Source organism: Telmatherina bonti, assembly GCF_933228915.1.
Source record: "Telmatherina bonti genome assembly, chromosome: 20".
Taxonomy (NCBI): domain Eukaryota; kingdom Metazoa; phylum Chordata; class Actinopteri; order Atheriniformes; family Telmatherinidae; genus Telmatherina; species Telmatherina bonti.
The window spans coordinates 21,551,314-21,571,591 of NC_136618.1; the positions used below are offsets into that span (position 1 = coordinate 21,551,314).

The 20,278-nt window shown below is 36.9% G+C and overlaps 1 protein-coding gene across 1 annotated transcript; it reads left to right on the plus strand.

Annotated features, from left to right (window-relative positions):
• The first annotated feature begins 7,473 nt into the window (after positions 1-7,473).
• On the plus strand, positions 7,474-19,442 carry pxdc1b (PX domain containing 1b). Its single transcript, XM_079259334.1, has 5 exons — positions 7,474-8,175; positions 15,202-15,293; positions 16,093-16,210; positions 16,308-16,419; positions 16,959-19,442. The coding sequence occupies exons 1-5, from the start codon at positions 7,920-7,922 to the stop codon at positions 17,080-17,082; spliced, it is 702 nt and encodes a 233-aa protein (XP_079115460.1). The 5' UTR covers positions 7,474-7,919; the 3' UTR covers positions 17,083-19,442.
• The last annotated feature ends 836 nt before the right edge of the window (positions 19,443-20,278 follow it).

The window sequence follows — 20,278 nt, forward strand, 5'->3', positions numbered from 1 at the left end:
CTGGGGAAACTGAGATGGCATAGTGCTCGTGAACTTTTCTGTAATGCACAACTTAAATTTAACTTTAAATTTATGTCTTCTTGATGGATCTTTTAATGGGATTATGAAAATGTTCACCCAACCTGCATTCAGTACTGTGAGATTTATATATGTGGAAACACTGGTACAAATGCATTTTTTAAATATGTTTGTATGTCTCTACTGTTTGTTTTTTTTAATGGAGCTAGAGTCTGAATAAAGAAAGTCTACATATGAGTTATAAGTTATATAAGTTGTATATATGCCTGGCATCCATGCATGAAAATATTCTTACGATTAAAATAATCTAACTTGCCCAAAAGTACAAAGCATGGAATGAACAAGCCATAATTAGATATAGCGTTGTGTGTTATTTCTCCAAAGAAGAAACACAACATACAACTTTGAACTTGAAAAACTCTAAAATCACCATATGAGACTTCTAATGTAGGCGTGTGAAATCCTGTGACTTTCAAGGATGCAAAGCATCAATGGGCTTTTATTCTCTGCTCTTGATAGATTTATATGAAGCAGTAAATTATGTTGAGGCACCTGCAGTTGCTTGCTCACCATACGAAAGTAAAGAAAGTGTGACAATACAACAAAATAAAAGCTGACAACCTGATACAGGGGAGAAGAGTTTCTGCTGGATGATAGAACTGCAGATGTTATTGTGGGTTTTGATGTTTTGTTTTGTGCAGACTAGGTTTCTCTGAATACCTATTTCTGATTTAATTTAGAAAATATATAAGGTATAAGAAAATCTAAATATAAAATAGGGCTTAAGTTGTTTTTTTTTTCCAAAGTCCTTCCGATAGAAATATATACAGTATGCACTGAGTGTACAGACAGTTTGGACCTATAACTCACAAGCTGCACCTTCTGCTGTACCTTCTTCCTCTAAGTGTGTCTCAGATTTATGTGGTAAAGTTGCAAGCTGGAGGTCTTACCTCAGATTAACGGCCTGTGAGACATCAGATATTCCATAAGTTGAGACATCTGTCCCTGCATGTCCAGTAAATCATGGCTAAACACAGTACGAGACTAATTATATGTGCTGCATTCTGTAGTGCAATCTGAAGACATGTCATCCATATTTATAATATGTGTCTGTAGACTGAATAAATAACTGAAAAAGTTCCCCCCGAAATTTTTTTCCATTTTGTTTTTCTTGTTGCTTTATGTGTTCTTCTTATCAAAAGCAGGTCAATTTCTAAATGCAGTCAGTTAGGAGCTCTTAATATTTCAAAAGGTTGGGAGTAATGCATGTGATTTGATGTCTGGCACAATATCTTTTTAAATGCAAATGCAACCACATTTGTGTCTATGCAGTATGAGTTGTTTCATTAGGTGACACAAGTGATCAAAGTTGCAAGGTTTTGTCAGAGCTCTGCTTGTACCTAATCGCTAACAAGGGGATGCCAATACGCACGCTACGCTAATGCGAACATGCTGGTGTTTAGCAATTACTTTTCCAATTGTCCGCTATCTTACAGAGATGATATCCAATATACAGTTGCATGGAAGCAAAGGGTCTAGATTTTTTAGGGTCATCTGATGTAACAAGTAAAGGTAAATTTGTACAAGCAAACAGGAAGAATAAATATGTTTTGTAGTCAACCATTGTACCTTGCATTGCATGACTTTAATCGCTGTGACACAGACACTTACACTCCACTGATGATAAGAAAAACTTGGTTGGAGCCTAACCAATGCGTTTTATCCATATTTCTTTAGGATTATTTGCTGTTTAACTTTGCACAGCTGTCACATCTGGTGGTTTAATATAAATGCTGCATTATAAGCAACACTATCAAGCCAGAAAATGGTAGTTTGTCATTAAAACAAATATAAATACACTGTCTGCATTCACTTGCACTTGGGCATCTGAGATTTATCCAGATAAAGGTCAGTTTACTCTACATATTAGTTAAAATGTGCTCATGAAAATCAGTAAGATTTTAGCGGTAGACTTTCCCTCCCCCAGGTCACTCCTTCTCATTCTGTCCTTGAAAGGGAGAATGAAACTAAAGAGTGGACCATGAAACCAGATTTTTTACTTGGTACTTGGTCTTTTTTTCTGTTGAATGTTTTGGAAACAGCAGGAGAAGCAGCTGCAAGACGCCCCACTCTGTCCCCAATACATTAATAGGTGTGTGAGTGTGTCTGTAGTGTGGATATCTACTACACTGCTGTGACATTCATTTACAAGAACCTAATAAAAAACTTGTGGTTTTAAAGTAATTGTAAGTGTGTATACAGCCTATCTGACGTGTGACATTTAAAAGGCTACATAGTGTAAAAAAGCTTTAGTTAGCAGAATATTTTATCTGATGAATCAGTCTGATACACTGCTTACATGGCTTAAACCTAGATATTAACAGGATTTAGGCTATGCTCCATCAGTTAAAATCAACATTGAGCAGCAATGCAAACAAAAATTTAAACTTCACCTAAACTCTGAGGCCAAATGGGAGACAGCCATTTCTCTATTTCTCTATGCACCAAGCCCGAAGATCAGATTTATAACTTACTGGAATTTGTATTCCACAACAAGGGAATAAAAGCAGCAGACATTAGGTCTGCCTTGGCTCATCAGGCCTCGCCTTTTCAAGCATCATGGAGACACAATATGGATGGGGCAATAAAACATGGGGTCCAACAGATGCTCACCGAAGACAACCACAGTCCATTATGGAGCCTGTTAAAGACACTCAGGCAGTTTGCTAACCCCCCTTCACTCCCAAGCCCTGCACCCTTCAGTAGGTTTTGTCCACTGGTTCAGATGATGACAGAGTTATGGTTTAGAATGGCTTCCTCTAAATAAAGCTGTGCCAGTGCTTCTCAATGAAAAGGGAACGCCTGCCTCCTAAAACGCAGATGTTCTTTGTTCTTTGACAGATATACCCAACTTTGTTTTGTTTTTTCATGCTCACTTCTTTTCTTGAGAGTTTTGCTTTATGACCCTCTGATGTTTGGTTTTCTAAGAAAATTGGTGCTGGCATGCAATATTTTAAAGGAAAGAAATGAGTTCAGGAGCACCACCTCAGCATATGGTTTGTCAGATGCCCTTAAGAGCCACGATATGTAGCTCGACTGGAAATATTGTTAACATGAATATATCATTATGGTGTGGTAGTACACAGGGAAGCACTGACAACTTAGTAAACAGACTGAAAAGACTTTTTACTTTCCTTCTCTCAACAGCACAAGTAAGTGTAGGTGTAAAATTGTGCATGAGTGATAGTTGAAGTCCTAAATACAAGTCTTTCAGTCTCTGATTTAAATCCACCACACTAGACTTTCTAATTTAAAGCTAGAAACTTCTCTCATCTTGTCTAGTTACTTTGAAATTAGAAAAGTTAAGCACATACATGGTGCTCCATTATTACCCTAAATAAATAAATCAGAAAAAAGTAGAATTTTCAAGGTTAAATTATTTTTAATTAGTTAAAAAATACTCAAAAATGCAAAAAGTGTTGCACCAGATTTCTTTCACGATAGTTTGATGATCACATAAGTCGATATACATGCATAGTCTTTATGACACATAAACATGTTAAAAATACACATTTTAGATTTCAGGTTAAGAATTAAGTGAGAAGTACTATCTATCTGTCCAGAAATGATCAGCGCCACCTGACATTTCTGGACAGTAGTTTACACCTGACAAGTGTAAACTATTATGTTGCAATTTCACACTGGACTATAGAGTCATTGGGGTCTGAAGCTGTACAAAGGGCCCTATGCAGCAAGAATGATGGATGGAAATGGCAGGAAGTGGCAGGATCTCTTTGACCCTGCAGGTGCCACTTTGGTGTTATAAACCTCGTGCATGAGCAAGAGAAAAGAAAGAACAGCAGGAGTCCACCACAAAAAGGTCTAAAGCTGATATTCATAAACATAGCTGGCCTTGAGCTGTGAAAGTGTACCTTGTGTTAATTAAAGAGGTGCTCCTTGAGAGCTTGAAAGACATGGGATAGAATATTGTCAATGTCCAATCTTTGAAAGATCGGTCAAGTTAAGTTTGTTGTGATCATAGCAAAAAATAACTCCTTAGCTTTGCCCCCAAATCTCTACACCAATGGTGGACTTCAATGTTTAAGTAATCTGTGGTCAGATGATGCCTCAAATGCCAGTATAATTGGAAAAGAAGGTACAAGCATGCATGTGGGACCCCCTGCCTTCGAGACAGCACAAGAATCTTCTCAACTGACAAGGAGAGGAGTGTGAGTGTAGACCATCCCCTTCAGACTCTAAGATCTCTGCAACGTATCTGCCCGGACACTGTGTGTAGTCTGCAATCAGCAAGACTTTCTGTCTAGTTGAGCTCACTATCCCATAGGAGAAGGGGCTGGAGGTATTCCAACATGGCTGCTAAATCCTGGATTGTTGCCTGGAGGAGAGAGCACAGCCAGGCATCAGCTAGAAATCAGGGAGAAATCTCTGGCATAACTCTTCCTTCATTCTCCAAAAAAATAAAATGGAGTTAAAGGAGGTGATGGTGCTCAGCTACTGACCTTAAAAGACTTTGCAGAACAGTTCTGGCTTCCATAGGAGGACGATGTGCACTGGATCATCTTTAGAAAGTAATGAAAACTCAGCTTAGCTTAGCATGGATTGGAAGCAAACTACAGCCTCATGCATGTAAAAATGACATCAAAATATCTAACTGACGGATCTAACAGGGCAGCAATTTCCTTGACCAGCTTACTAAAAAAGTAAAAAGAAGTGAACATATTATTGAAAATATAATAGAATATTCTATGAGGGAAGGTTGTTAAGTTGTACAATGAACCCAAACCCTCACCTTGTGAACATAGTCACAGCTATTCAACCTTAAAAAATGGCAAAGGGCATGATCTATCTTACCTTTCTGTCATGAGAAGATATTTGAACACAACTACATGTTGACAGTCTTTCATTAAACAAACCAACCTTCAGTAGCAGAGTTTTCTTTCTTCTTTTCCCTTCACATAGGTTTGGCCCTTTCCCTGTTGGAACAAGAGACAAATGTGCATTAGAAGGGCTGCCACAAAGAGTGGGCAAAAGTACATGTTTTCCACAAAAAAAATATTTTCAGAGAAATTATATTGAAAGGAGATACCAAAACAGAATGTGCTGACTTTGTAAATGTGGCCAAACCACAGATTGAAACCCTGCTATAAACATACAGATCCTATTATTATCCGCGGCGCAAAGAGATTTTCTGATAATACGGAGCTTCTTCATGCAATGTAATCATACTAATCATTTGAGCTTCACATGAAATATGGAGCATCCAGTATCTCCAAAACTACTTGCTTTGAGAGAAAAGCTAGCAGAAAACTTTAAAATAAAATTCTTTATTATTGTTATTTTATTAATATATTGTTTCACATGATTTTGTATCACTCCATGTTGGAACCTGCAAAGCTGGATCCAGATTTGATTTGTATTTCTAGAATGTTAATTTAAACATTTGAATAAAAGAGACATTTTAAAATGTATATATTGTTATAAAAGGAGGTCAGAGTAAGTCATTTGAGCAGATCAAGACCAGATATCTGTATTACACCAAATAACTATGATGATCAGGCCAGACAAGGTTGTTTTTGTAGGTCTTGCATGACATTGCATCTTACACCTGAACCACACAACAATGCATCCTGCACCAGCCTGTGATTTATTATTAAAGGACACCATAGTAATTTTCTTCCCACTGTGTAATTGGTGATGTTGTAAGAGATCTGCATGTAATATGACCCAGCTCATATTGCACACTGAGAGGTGCAAACGCATAATTTCAAACTCCTCGTGTAATGCTGCCATATTTGTAATGCGTCCTTTTTGTTGGAGAAAATCCATCATCATTGCTCTTAGTGAACTTCAACAGGGATCAAAGCCACAAAAACATGCTAGTTACACAGTATTACCATTACAACAAGTTAGGAGTTTAACTTCTGCATTTCCAAGATGTGAATATTTCCAAGCTGCAAAATGATTTTCATCTGGAAGTTTGCACATTGAACAGCTTTTTAGCAAAACCAAAAATCCTGTGGAAAAAGACGTCTCTTGGTTGTCAAAGTGGAACTTTTAGTAGACTGCTTTGGAAATTTGTTTAAACCAGCATCTTTTCTGCACAGACAGCATCCAGCAAGTCCAAAGGTACAATAACATCTGGGCAGAAGCAACGACATGCTGAGGGGGTTTTGACTGTGGGAGATTGTAACTGCGGCAAATTGAAACTGGCTGGCTGAATTTTTGTTTGGATCTCTTTTTGCATTAATGAGACGAAGTCATTTGCAAAGATGCAATTAGAAGCTAAAAAGGTTGCACCAAGGCAGACTTTTACATCAGCCATCTGCACCATCTCATAAAAGGTCATTTGCACTTTGGATTAGAGTCTCTGCCTTGTCTAAACAGCACAACATTCTCTACTTAGAATTCTATTGTACATTTGTGCATCTGTACTGTAAGAAATGTTTAACAGCTTGCTTTTACTTCCAGTTAACCAGCTATTTCCTGTGCTGTATCATTATGAATGGCTTTTTACCAGAACTGTTTGCAGACAACTCCTCTCTCAATTCACTGGCATGAATTACAGCTGAACTGTCATTTCTTGCCTTGACCATAGCTTCCAGTAAAGGTCTCATATTAGTGTCTGCCTCCCATCTCAGTGAAATGTTATTGTGTTGTTCCGTGGAGCGAGACAGGGAAAATCTGCTCTTTTTTTGCACAAATACATTTTTGGTGTGGCTACATACTGGCTAAAATATTGATATTTTTTGACAAAAGATATTGAATTGAAGAATGAGAAATCTTGCGTGGGTGTGCTTAAACTAAAAGGGCATATATAATTCCTCAAAGGTCCATTTCTTCAGACTGCACTGTAAACATTCAAATATAGTACTAACAAAAACAAAAAAAAATTATTTAAAAAAAAAATCTAAAGAAAGAGTCACAGTAGATGCAGAATAGAAACACAAAAAACCACAGTGATGCATTCAAGACTTAAATTACCGAGCCAGTTTTAGTCTAATCCAAAGTGTTTTTTTTTTTTTGACAGAGATTTCAGTACCATTTACTTTTTCCAGTGGTCATTTCCAAATATATCTCAAGCTTTAAGTTTGTTGGTTTTTATCAAGAACTGCAACAGCTGCATCACACTCTTGGTCACAAATGACTAGTTGAAGAAAAAAAATAGTTTTTGCATATGTGTGTATATATATATATATATATATATATATATATATTTATATATACGTGTGTGTGTGTGGAGATGGACAGTTTTTGTCTTTGCAGCCCTTTGCATTCCTTGCATAATTACACTCTGTTGTCAAGCAGGGAGGAAGGAAGGAAGAAGGAAAGGAGAGGGGAGGAAACTTCTGCAAGAAAAGCAACTGCTGATCCAGACAGTATAAAGTTAAACCCTCTGCACTGAGACAGCTACAGAGAAGACAAGAGGGAGGGAGTAAACATTCACTTTACGGCTTTATATCCCGTCAGTGACTTTTTAAAGAAGCGCTCTACACTTTTGTTGGCTATTTTTCTGAGTGCATCGCTTATCTTTGACTGGAATATAAACAGCTCCTATAATCGATGTTGCCGAATCAGTTTAGCGGGGACGTTATCTGAGTCTCCAAAGTGTTTTTTCCCCCCGAAATTATGCCACGTCTGAGATTACGCCCGTTGATGGGCTGAGCAAACAGTCATCACCATCATCATCCTCTTCTTGCTCACACTCAGCTGCAGCTGTCTGCCGCTCAGCGTGGGCTGAGCGAAAAAGTTACGAAGTTGCCTTTCCTTGTTGACTGGGTTGGAATTTTCCCATTTCTTACGGCCTTGACTCCCCCAGCTTCCCCCCTCCACCCCCAGCTGTCCACCGGGCCGCAGCAGCATGCTGGACTGACGCCTGAGGAATGGCATCGGCTGTGTTTGAAGGGACGTCGCTGGTCAACATGTTTGTCCGGGACTGCTGGGTTAACGGGATCCGGAGACTCATCATCAGCCAGCGCGGAGAAGAAGAGGAGTTTTTTGAGATCAGGACTGAGTGGTCAGACAGGAACATTTTATACTTGCATCGGAGTTATTCCGACCTGGGGCGGCTCTTCAAGAGACTGTTGGAGTCCTTTCCTGAGGACAGAAGAGACCTCTCTAAATGTCCACTGATAGAAGGTTGGTCTGATGGGACATACAGACACAGGAAATGATGACAGAGCACTTAGCTATTATTAACCCACTGAGAAGTTAGTCTACATCTGAGATATATATATATATATATATATATATATATATATATATATATATATATATATATATATATATATATATATATATATATATATATATATATATATATATATATATATATACATACATACATACATACATACATACATACATACATACATATATATATATATATATATATATATATATATATATATATATATATATATATATATATATATAATAGCCAGGGACGTAGCTTTAATTAAGAATGCCATGTGCACAGGAGTCATCGGGGGCTCCTTTTTAACCTTTCAGTTTCACCTATCTATCTAAATATGCCCAAAATGATGAAAATCTTGATAACTGAATCAAAATCTTTAAAATAGTCACCCTAAAGCAATACAATAAATAAATAAATAGTCAGATTTAAAAAGACAAATTGGCTCTTTGATTGTAGCAAACTAAATGCTCAGTTTTCCTCTTTGCTGTAACACATATGTGCATATTAGTACTGATAATGTTTTGGATTAATCTTATATGTTTTAAAAATATATCCAGTTGCTGATACACTGCAGCTGCCTGTACAGTATGACCCCCCTAGAAATTTATGTTACTTGCATTTTGCTTTCGCTAGCACAGCTGCTGTTTTGTGCATGTTTGTGGATTACAGGCAGACCCTGCACCCAGAACAGCTGTGTGAGGACAAACTTCACATCATTTAATATTCTTTACAGGTTTAGTCCATCACCCTTGGGCATTTTGAAGATATGGGATAACATTACCAGTTGCATACTTTTAAGGAAGCAAAATAAGAAAGCAACGCAGTGAACATTGTCACTTCGGTGTCAGGCTTGTCTGGACTGGTGTAGGCTACTTCTTAGCTAGCATCTACAGGCTTTGTTTGGACAGGTTAATAATGAACAAAATCCACTTTCATATGTCACAAAAGCAGTCGTATTACATAGTCTGCAGGCCACATGGAACTGACCGCATGTCTCTACTTCTAGTAAATATTCAAGACTTAAAAATGTGTTTTATAAGGTTTGCTTTTCTGTCTTTGCAGCCAAAGAGCGAGATAGCCATCTGGGGAAATACAACAAAGACATCCATATGGAAATCTGTTCTTTACATTATAAGTCTGTTAAAGTAAAGGAAAAGTTTCTAGGCTGATGAGCTTTTTTATTTTATCAGTACATGTGAGCAAAAAAGTAAAAAGAAAAAAGTAAAAAAAAATTAGCTGAGACATTTCCATTCTTCATTTTTTGAGAAAAACATACAGAAGTAGCATTTGTTTTTAAATGTAATGATTAGCATTTTTTTTTTTTTTAGTTCTTTAACTGATACAATATGTTTTTCTTATGCTTAATGAATTCTCAAGTTTGGCTCCTTAGTTTCAAATTAAAGCTTATTTTATTTTGACTATAAGGCTGAGGCTGATTAATCTGTTTAAGTTTGCCAATCAGTAGTGCTGTCATTTAATGTTAAACGAATCTGAAGCAAATCTTTGAAATGACACTGAATAGAATATGTCCATCAGGGATTTTTCAGTCAACTGGTTTGGTACTGCTTATTCCAGCCATTTATTGGCTAATGTTTTTTTTTTTTTTGCCACATATAAATTTTTAAGGAAGAGTATGCAAGCTGAAACAGCCATATTCTCATGAAAAATTAGGAAACTTCTTCAGAAAGTCTGCTGATTTTTAGTCAGCAACAGCGTTATTGGTTACATTTATTCCTAAGTACGTCAGTACTTGTGTCAATTTGCTCTTCTTTGGAAAAAGATACAATTACTTCAGAGGTGTAAAAAAAACTTTTTTCTTAAAAAAACCGATTTAAAAAAAAGTTTCCATCAGGAATTTTGGAAGCAATATTTTACATTTTGTTTGATGTACAATGTACAAGCCTGGCACAAAAAGATAACCAGGACAAAACAAAGCTTTTTTTTGTTTTGGTAAAATAACTGAAATGATCCAAATTATCCATCGGTAAACCATTCATTGTTTATGCTTTAAAGGAAAAGTGAACTGAACAAAACTTTGATGTTGTTTGGCATTGCAGCAGGTTTGGCACACCCTCCAGTTTGTTTTCTGTTTATGATCCCCCGCAGTTTCCTTGGCACTTCCCTTTTGTCTGTGAGCCTATACAAGTGTTTAGGAAACATCTCTTCTGGTGGCAACTGGAGAGCTTCACTTCCTGCACAGCCACTGAAATAGGTGACAGAGATGTTGACAGCTTGCTACATTGCCTCTGCCAGTGTTGTGTGTCTTATATTTTGGGAAGAGACATTTCAGCTCTCATGACTGGCTTTTCACTTCCCTATTCTGTCTGTCAAGCTTATACACTGCTAAATAGTAAATGGAGCTGTGATACTGAAGCTTGCTGAATCAGACATTAGGCTGGTTTAAACATGGATCATTAACCGCAGTGGTAATAAAAATTGCCTTAATGGATTTTTGTTAATTCCCACATGTTAGTTCTCAACTTTACTTGCATCCCTCCTGTTTGCCTCTCAGATTTCGGGTAGTAAAAATAAAATATATTGCTCTATCCTCTCTGTCTATCTAGCTTCTGGCTCTGGCATGTTTTCCTGTTACTGTGCTGCACCCTGGCAACAATGAAGCGTGCAGAGCTTTTCATACTGATGTCATGATGTGAAGGAGAGGCAGAGGATGACTGTGAGAGGAGTGGACTTGCCATATTTAGTCTGACTGGTCTACAAAGACTTCTTAACACTTACCTTACATGTGACTTATGTGTGAACACAGAGGAACACGGTTGCTCACAATCCACATGAGCTAGATATCATCAAGGAATGTAGACGTGGAATGACATCAGCCTTTCTTATACTAATTCACTACTCACTTTTGTCTGTGCATGTGCACAACGAAAGTGCTTTTTTTTCATGATTTTAGCATTTTTAGAGAAGTGTAGGATTATTTCAAGTTGTCCTGTCACTAATTCAGGCATTGCAAGGTAAGGAATGAACCGTCCTCAGTTCAAGTAAAGTGACTTGAAAAGCTTTAAAATTGCATTATAGACTATTGATAAGATTCATAGACACCAGTAATTTCATGCAACCTAATAATTCAAAGTACAACATCCATGTGTTTGTTTTATGAATTATTGGAGAATTTAATAAGACGATACCGCTCATGTATCTGTTAGCTTAGCATAGCATAAAAACTTACCAGAGTCAAACACCTGGTCTGCATGTGGTAAACATCCACTCTCATTCTTCAAAAGTGACAAATAAGTAATCCCTTACAGTGAAAGTCAGATTTTTCCAATTATATCCGCAACTATATTACTTTTAATTTCTTCCACATATATAAAATGATTTCCTGGGGGTCATTTGAAGTGAAGCTAGTCCACCAGTAGTCAGCTCTAACAAGTCAGAAATGGGACTTATCAGAGCTGACTATCTGGAACAAAATGCATCTAACATCACTAACACATTATCAGCTGTCTAATAAGTAAAATCAGGCATGAAAACCATGTGACACTGATCATGTTTGAGGGTGAGCTGCTTTAGCTGCGTGACAAAGTGGAAAATTAATCAGACAAGTTTATGACTAAGTTACATCAAAGCCATATAAGAGGATCAATTTCACAAACAAAAAAATAAAACAAACAACAAAAACCAACCTTATTTTAAATGAGAGATTTGAGTTTTATGGGTTTAATACATCCCTAATAGGGACTTTTGACCCCATTTTGTTGATTATAAACCTAATATTTAAAAGCGGAAAGTTTCTGTATTTCCCTTTAATAAGTGGAGAAGTACTTATAATCTACAATGATCCGATCATCCCAAATATCGCTCACAGTTTGCTTCTGTTGCTTTGCCAGTAAGTCACAAATGGTGGAATGACAAAAGATGAGCCAAATGCACCAACAGGCAGCCATTATGGAAACTTTTTTCTAATGGGCAGCTATTTTAATGTGTAATTTTCTTCTATGGGACTTGATAATTGTATTGATCATTCCAACTTATAGTAATGTAATTAAATAGAAAAAAAGAATGACAAAGATAATACAGTCTCTTTAAACAGGCTCTCCTTTAGGAGAGATTGCTCAAACAAAGCGACATGATTTGCCTTCTAAGAGAGAATCTGAAACTGTTGCCATTTTGTGTTACTGGTGTCTTCTGCTTGTTGACTAAAACAACTAGAAATAAGACACTTACCAAACTGCATCCAGTTTGTGGTTGAATGATTAACTGTTGGGCTGCTGACTGAAGCTTATCAGATCTTTGCAGAAAAAGAGAAATGTGTGTTACGACATCTGATGATTGAATTAGATAATAAGTTTGAGGAAGATGGACGCTAGCAAGCTCATGATGCCTGATATAGTAGATGAAATATCTTTCAGTGTTACAGTTTCTTTGTTATTACTGGTTTTGCTGGTATTGTTGCATGTTTTACTCTTGCAATCATGACAAGATAAATACAGTCACATGGTTTTCTCAGAACATGCAGATAATCAAAGGTAACTGCTAGAGCTAAAAGCATTGTTGGTCAATAGTTTTACTGATAAAATGCTCTAAGAGCAACTAAACTGACTAAGCAGTCTGGAAAATGTTGCACAATTAGTTGTCACACAAGAACAGGATGCCAAGAAGTTCACTCCGGAAATAGACACTTCAGCAGGAAATTGGAGGAAATACTCTCAGGGATTGTTGATGGATGCTTTTTTCCAATTTTGTCCAAGGCTGGTTTTTGTTTAGCTGAATTTTAATGCACTACCGTTGCAGTGGAAGTGCTTCAGGATTTACTGTCACCTGGGAGTCTTAGCAGGCCCACTCATTTTATCATCAACACTGAGGTGTCTGAAATAAATCAGGCTGCTGCACAGAAACTCTTCCAAATTGCTTCATCAGGGAGGAGTTTGAAGTATTTTTATGCTTCTGATTAAATTATGTGAGATTATCTGGTTAGAATCAGTGTGTGTCTTTGGAAAATGCATGCTTATGTGTGTCTGATCTAGAAGCTGGACGTGCTGAGACGCAATCTAACTGAGGAAGGATGCACAATTTTCAGTGAGGTCAACTTGATAGGTCCTGTGCAACAAACAGTATTCAGTAAAAAAAGAAAAAAAGAAGTTACTTTCAAATGTAAATGTCCCACTTAAACCGGAATACACAGTAAAAACACAGGCGGATTATGCAAACTGCTGTTTAAGCCCCAATTTGGGAAAAAAGTTTATGAGCAACGATGAGCTTCGCGCACCTGCCCAAAAACTAATACACACTTGTTTAGAGTCTATTCAAAACATTAGTTCAATCCATGGTCGGGCCTAATCTTAGCGAACATTTTTCATAAGATAAAAAGTAGGAAGTCAGGATGAGGTTTAAGTTCTCTCCTGAAAAGTTACAAAGACTTACATGATTAAGTTTCCAGAGAATATAAGAAAACAAAATGACAATGTAAGTGAAATAAAAGCAGAATAACAGCTAAAAAGCTGCTTCAGAGTTGGTGAAAAGATCAAATAATGAATGATGTTTTAACTGCCTAATCAGACATTATCCTCTTGACCATGATGTCATCACCATGATCCATAATAAATGGATGAGGCTGTGTGTGTTCATGGTGTTACTGTAAGTCCTCTTATTCATTACTTCCATATAACAGAAGCTGCTGTGTGCCTGTGTGTTTCTGCGTTGCTTACACGAGACAGAAAGTCATCAGTGATGCCGCAGTCTTCATCGTTATTCATCACACCACATCCCTTTGTCAGCTTAGTGGTAAACGATGCTTCGCTGGCTGCTTGCTCACAGGCCTGCATTGCCAGAGAGATTATTTTAGACTCACCTCCTAAACTGTATTCTCTTCATTTTTGCAGGGATTGACACTATTACAGACAGCCTCTGTCATTACTTTCCCTTTTTATTACTCATGTTAAACAAATGGCAGCAATTACACAGCAATTGTGGAGCAGCGTGCACGGTGTTCCCGCTCCACAAAGACAATGAATTCAGAGCCGTTTCTTTCCCTTTTCGTCTTGAAGTTGATATCCTGTGGCATTATTAATTAAAAGGTTAATGTAATAACAGCTCAACCAGGTTCTCTTTTGTATTTGAGGTGACCTTTCTTGGTAGAAAAAAAAAGCCAGACCTGTCTGGCTTTTGTTTTCTGACTTTATGGACTCTGATAACAGTAAAGGTCTCACTGACGGTCCTGTAGTACTGTAAATAGACAAAACCAATTCTTTAAGAAATTTTGGACAAATTTCTCTAAAGCCTGTTGTTGAGTTGATTTGAGGTTTTCAGTGGATACTAAGATACACTGGAGGCAAACTAAGAATAGATAAAATAGTTGTTCTGATGCACTGGAAAACATTGAGCCAATAATATATATTGAGACTTACTGTCTGTTGCTGCACAAGTGGCTCAGTGTGGCTGGGCTGAAGTCCAAAGAGGCTAACAGGCTTCCTGTAATTATACCAGAACGGTGATCTTTAGATGGTGAGATGGTAACTAATGGATGATGAGATGGTATTGCAAACATTGTCTTTGAAGCTTTAAAAAAAAAAAACAAAAAAAAAAAAGAAAAAGTTTTTTATATTTAGTCACATTTTTAGTTAAGTTTTTGCATTTTGGATGTTGATAAATCCTTCCCTTTGCAAACCAGGCAACTGATTGTCACTGTCAAATGTATTCATACATTCAGTATTCATAAAGAATACTGAAGCAAATTAAATCACAGTATGATGGTTCCAAATTTTTTCAGGCTGTCAGTCGCAATGTGCTTCATGAATACCAATATGATGATAGACCATTTAACAACAACTTCACAAAAAGAATAATTACTTAGATGGCTTTTTTGTACATATTGGCTCCAAATAAGCGAATAAAACATTTTTTAAACTCACTAATCAGTAGGCAACATATATGACATATGTATCAATGTAGGGTATGTATATCTGTTTGTATGCGTGTGTATTAATTTTTTATTTTTTTATTTATTGCAGGATTAGTAAAAATCAAAGAAGCACATGATATTGAGGAGAAACTGAATGAGGTGGAGAGACTCTTGAAGAATGCCATCAACATGCCATGCAAGGTCGGTGTAGTGCCTTATGCTGTCAAGATGCCAAAAACTAAACAACAACAACAAAAAAAAAGACAATGATAAAAGTCTGATTGCAAATATTTCGCATCAGTATTATACAAGCATAACTCTTCCGGCATAAGACATGTCCTCTGTTGCAGTGGTTTTAAAACCCTTTGAGCTGAGTTGTTAATTTTGTGATAAACCAAATGAGTCATACTGCAGCCATCCTTTAAATCGGGGATGCCATAGTTCGGTCCTCGAGAGTGACCATCCTGCAATTTTTCCACCTGGATCAAATGTTACCAGGCCACTGGAGAGCTGGATGACACGCAAAAGAGGGAATTCAACCATTCAACCAAAAATCAGCCTCTCTCACTGGACTAAATATGGACTTTTTTTTTTTTTTTAAAATAACACCCGTTATACATATATATATATATATATATATATATATATATATATATATATATATATATATATATATATATAGTAACATTTAAATATATATATTGATTGGAAATAACTGTGATGTTTTTATTAATTCTTGTTCCTCTAAATTCTTGTTCCTGAAAGAGATGTTACTGTTTTTCATTGAGTAATAGTTGTGTTTTGTGGACAATGATAAAAAACAAAACATCGACACTGATGAATGGAATAACTGCACAAAAGAGTGAATAAAGGGCTCTGCAGCAGGTTGCCATTTTACTGGCATACCATGTTAGCAGACTTGGAAAATCCTCTTGCGTGTGTTTTACTGGTTGATATTGTGGAAACAACAAATAATTAATTAAAAAATGTCTCTTTGCAGTATTCCAGGTCAGAGGTGATGTTGACTTTCTTTGAGCGCTCACCGCTGGACCAAGTGTTAAGAAATGACAAAGTCCACAGAATCCAGCCATGTTTTCAGAGTCCCATCAAGATATCAGGTATTTCTTCTTGTGTAACATCCAGATGGATCGATAGCTGCCATCCCTAAGGTCATGATAACACAAGTGGTGTAACATTGTACTCTGTAACTTGTAGAAATCATGCGGTCAAATGGATTTTGTCTGGCCAATACAGAAACAATAGTATTCGATCACAGTGTTCCTGAGGAAAAGGAGAGACCTTCATCAACAGATTCGGTAGAGCATACGTGAGTATTGACATAACCTGCTGTTATTTTCATCCACTTCTTTGTCAGACATGATTATAGCTGCCTTTTAATGAAGTTCCTCTGTAAACATCTGTAGAAAACATAAATAAGGTAAATAATTTAGTCTGGTTCTGATGTTAAAGGTTTGTCTTATGACTATATCAAGCTGATGGCAACTTAGAAAATTAAGAACCTGTTTTCCCACAAAATGTAGGATTTCCTTGTTTGCTTTAGAGTTGTTGAGCGAAGAAGTTCTTAAATGTGACCCTCAACTCCCCTTTGATCCGCACAGGAAATGTGTCTGTACACCTCTTCCTTCCCTGGGTGGAAGCTAAAGAGGAACAATTCCTCTCAGCGCTTTACACAAAACAACATGTTGCATCATTCCTACAAGCCTTAAGCGTTTTGCTGCCTCAGTGTTTGTCTCTTCAGGTGGATGCAGGCAGCTCACGCATAAACTTTAGGTTTTGAGGGTAGTCTGCACAGTTCTTCCTGTCCTGTCCTGTCCTTGGGATAATGTATGTTCTGTGTTTTTCCAGGTATGAAGATGGAACAGAGTTTTTACCAATGGAAGCAGATGTTTGTGATGAAGAAACAGAAGCATATGTCACCAACCTCTCCTACTACCATCTGGTCCCATTTGAAACTGACATACTGGAATGAAAACTTATGGATGGAAACCCTTTTAATGGAACCAAACTATGCAACGCTGCACATGGCGTCTCCATTTCAATGCTGCAGCTGCTTGTTGTAGCAGCTTATTGACTTGCTCATTTTTAAAAATTTTTTTTAAAACAGTATGCACCAAAACATTGCTTGACTGCATCAGCAGCACCACTTCATCCACTTTACGTGACATCACCAGTGTGCCTCATCCAGAGCCTTACTTTTTAAAATCTTTTGACTGAGTGTATGAGGCTTTAAAATGATGAAGCACTGAGTCACACTTTTAAACACATCAGTTCGCCCCTTAACAGAACTGAAAGCGATCAGTGTTTGTGATTTGGGGTGTGTCTGGGACTGATGGAGGAAGGAATATGCATTATTTAAATTGTAGAAACAAGTAGAACTTATTGGACCAGTTAGTGTTTCTTTGTCTGATTGACCAGCAATCTTTTGATCAGACTGGGCCATTTTATCTGTCTCATTTATTCACTTATCGACCGATCCTCGAAGCCGCGGGCCTGATTCGCTGGAGAGATTTGTGATGCATCTGCAGAGCCCATTGTCTTCTTGTTTGAACTACTCCCTGAAGTGTTACTCCCAGTATTACCTCTCCGGTGTGGAAGTACAAAAACGCTGATGCGAGATTGTTGTTTCTGGTGCGTGTTCCACCAGCATTCAGTATCCGAATGTGCACCAGCTTAAAACTTATAATCTTATATTTTTGTGGCTGTGACACGCAGTGCGTTCTCAGGCATGATAGCCATGTGAAGCCGGACTGCATTTGTTCTGACGACAGGCATGAGGAATCTAGCTGCCACTAAACAAAAAAAGAGAAATTCTTCCCTGAAACAAATAGTCACTATGAGCCGCTGACGAAGACTTATGAAGATTTTATGCAACAGACTCGTGTTTGTTAGCATTAGCAGGAGATTGATTTTCATGGTGCTTCTGTCTCACTTAGTTTTTGGACTGCCATCAAGATAAAGAATCTAAAAGAAACACAAAGGCTTTTTGTCATTTTGTTTCCACAGTGAGAACATAATGCTGCCAAGAATGTTTTTCTTATGTTTTGTATTGATGATAAAATATGTATGAATGTAATTATGTAACGCATGTATCTGGTAATGTTTGTCTGATATGAATAATTTCCTAAACAGATAGTTGGATGGATTAGGGTGAAGAAGACTAAGTGCAGCCATTCTGTAGAAACCGAATCATGTCACAACTTTTGCTGCCATCTGATGAATGACAAAGTGGAGCAAAGAGAGCTTTGTTTATTTGCTCTGCTGAGGTCATTTCTGTCCCATTCTGTAAAATGACATGAGTGGGCTCAGTGTGGCCTTGCCTGTGATGGCAGAACAAGTCCTTTCTTTATCTTAAGAAGACAAACAAGTTGGATTTACTGCAACCTCCTATAGAAAAAGTTACATGAAAAAAACAAATGCTTGATTAAAATTCATGTTTTTGCAGGCTTTCTAGACCCTCCCATCCTAAGAAGGGCACTTTCATCTCTGAAACAATTGCTGTGGAATTCAGCTGTGCATTGCATAGGTTTTCAATGAGACTGAACATTTGTAAATATGTATATTTTTAGGGTTAACTTTAATTGTTTTGAATGTTTTGTGATTGCAGGAAGCACTGCACCCTTACAATGTAGGCACACAGCTTGAGTCCAGGTTTTTGCCCCTCTAAATACAAAAAGCATTGAACCCTCACAGACTTGGCACAGAAGCGTTCAGCATGTCCTCCGCATGAGTCTATTTAGTAACACAGTCATGATCTTTACTCACCCCGTGAGAAAGTACAGCTCTTTCACAGGGTACAACAACTATTTCATGCTGTTCCTTTTTTGTTTTGATAATAAAGGTTTCTAATAAATGGATCTTTTGTTGGAAGCAGCACACCTAAAGCCAGCTATTATTTTATTTTGATAACAGAAAACTGGAATTTTTTTTATTTAAGGCTTTTGTACTGTAGAGTATTTTGACATTTTGAAAGGCCAGATGAGTTTACATTAAAAAAAAATCCAAGCTCTTAAGATGTTTGTTTTGTTTTTTTATGCAGGTTTATGGCCCAATTTTTGAACATTTTGCCACAGTCGCTGTAAAGTTTTAACTGAAATGGTACAAAACCTGCTCTAAACTCAAACTTCAGTGAAAATGTGAAACACTTTAGAATCCCCATTTTGCCAGCTCTGTGAAATATGACAATAAATTACATAAAACATTTCACTTTCTGTGAAGCTAACCGTTCTATGCCTTGTTATCATTGTATGTTTACATACTCATGTCATATGTAGGATGGTCCTTTGCTGTGTAAATATGTTGAAATGCAGTTTATCCTAACAATGAACTTTAAAAATGACATGTTAAAATGTTTGATAACTGAATCTATTTGGTAAATACAAATGATTTATCTATATGCTCTCTTCAAATAAATAGATATGTTTTCAATAAATGTCTTCGATATGATGTCATTTATTTGGTCACAGGAGGTCAGAGGAGGGGATTAGTTTGCAGCTGTGATGAACTGAAAAAACAAATGATTTCTATGAAAATACATTAAAGTAAAAAAAAAAAAATTGCAATCATTTATATAAGAAATAAGAACAAATAAAGATAGAAATAAAGTTATCAGTAGTATTATGAAACTTTTACATGTTTTATTATTGTCTGGTATATCCAAAGGAGGATACAGTCTGCTGCTCTTTATTTTAGAGGGACATCTTGTGGTTGATGCTTGAAGTCATCAGTGTTTTTTTTTCTCATTCTAAACTATTCAATAGAGCAAGCATGAAAATACAACTTTGAAAATGAAAATTAAAAAAACCAACAACATTTAAGCCAATTTACATGTTTCATTTTAACATAATCCATGTCATTAGACTACACAAATATGTTACTGTGTTACTTTATGTAACACCAAACATACCAAACGGAAACATTATTTGTTTTTACATTTTTTCATTGTCATTGTAGTGTGTCATACTGCTGTAAGAGAAATTACATAGTAAGACATGAACAGCAAGTGTTCTCTCTTCAGTTCTCCAGACTTGTTGAAAGGCGGTTCCCAGCAATGGGTGTTACTTGTTATGTTCTGTATCAACATGACCCCATACTGCATCGGTCATGTTAAGGTCCAGGTTCTGGAGAGGATTATAGTTATTGTGTAATTTGGCATATCTCAGGCTTTT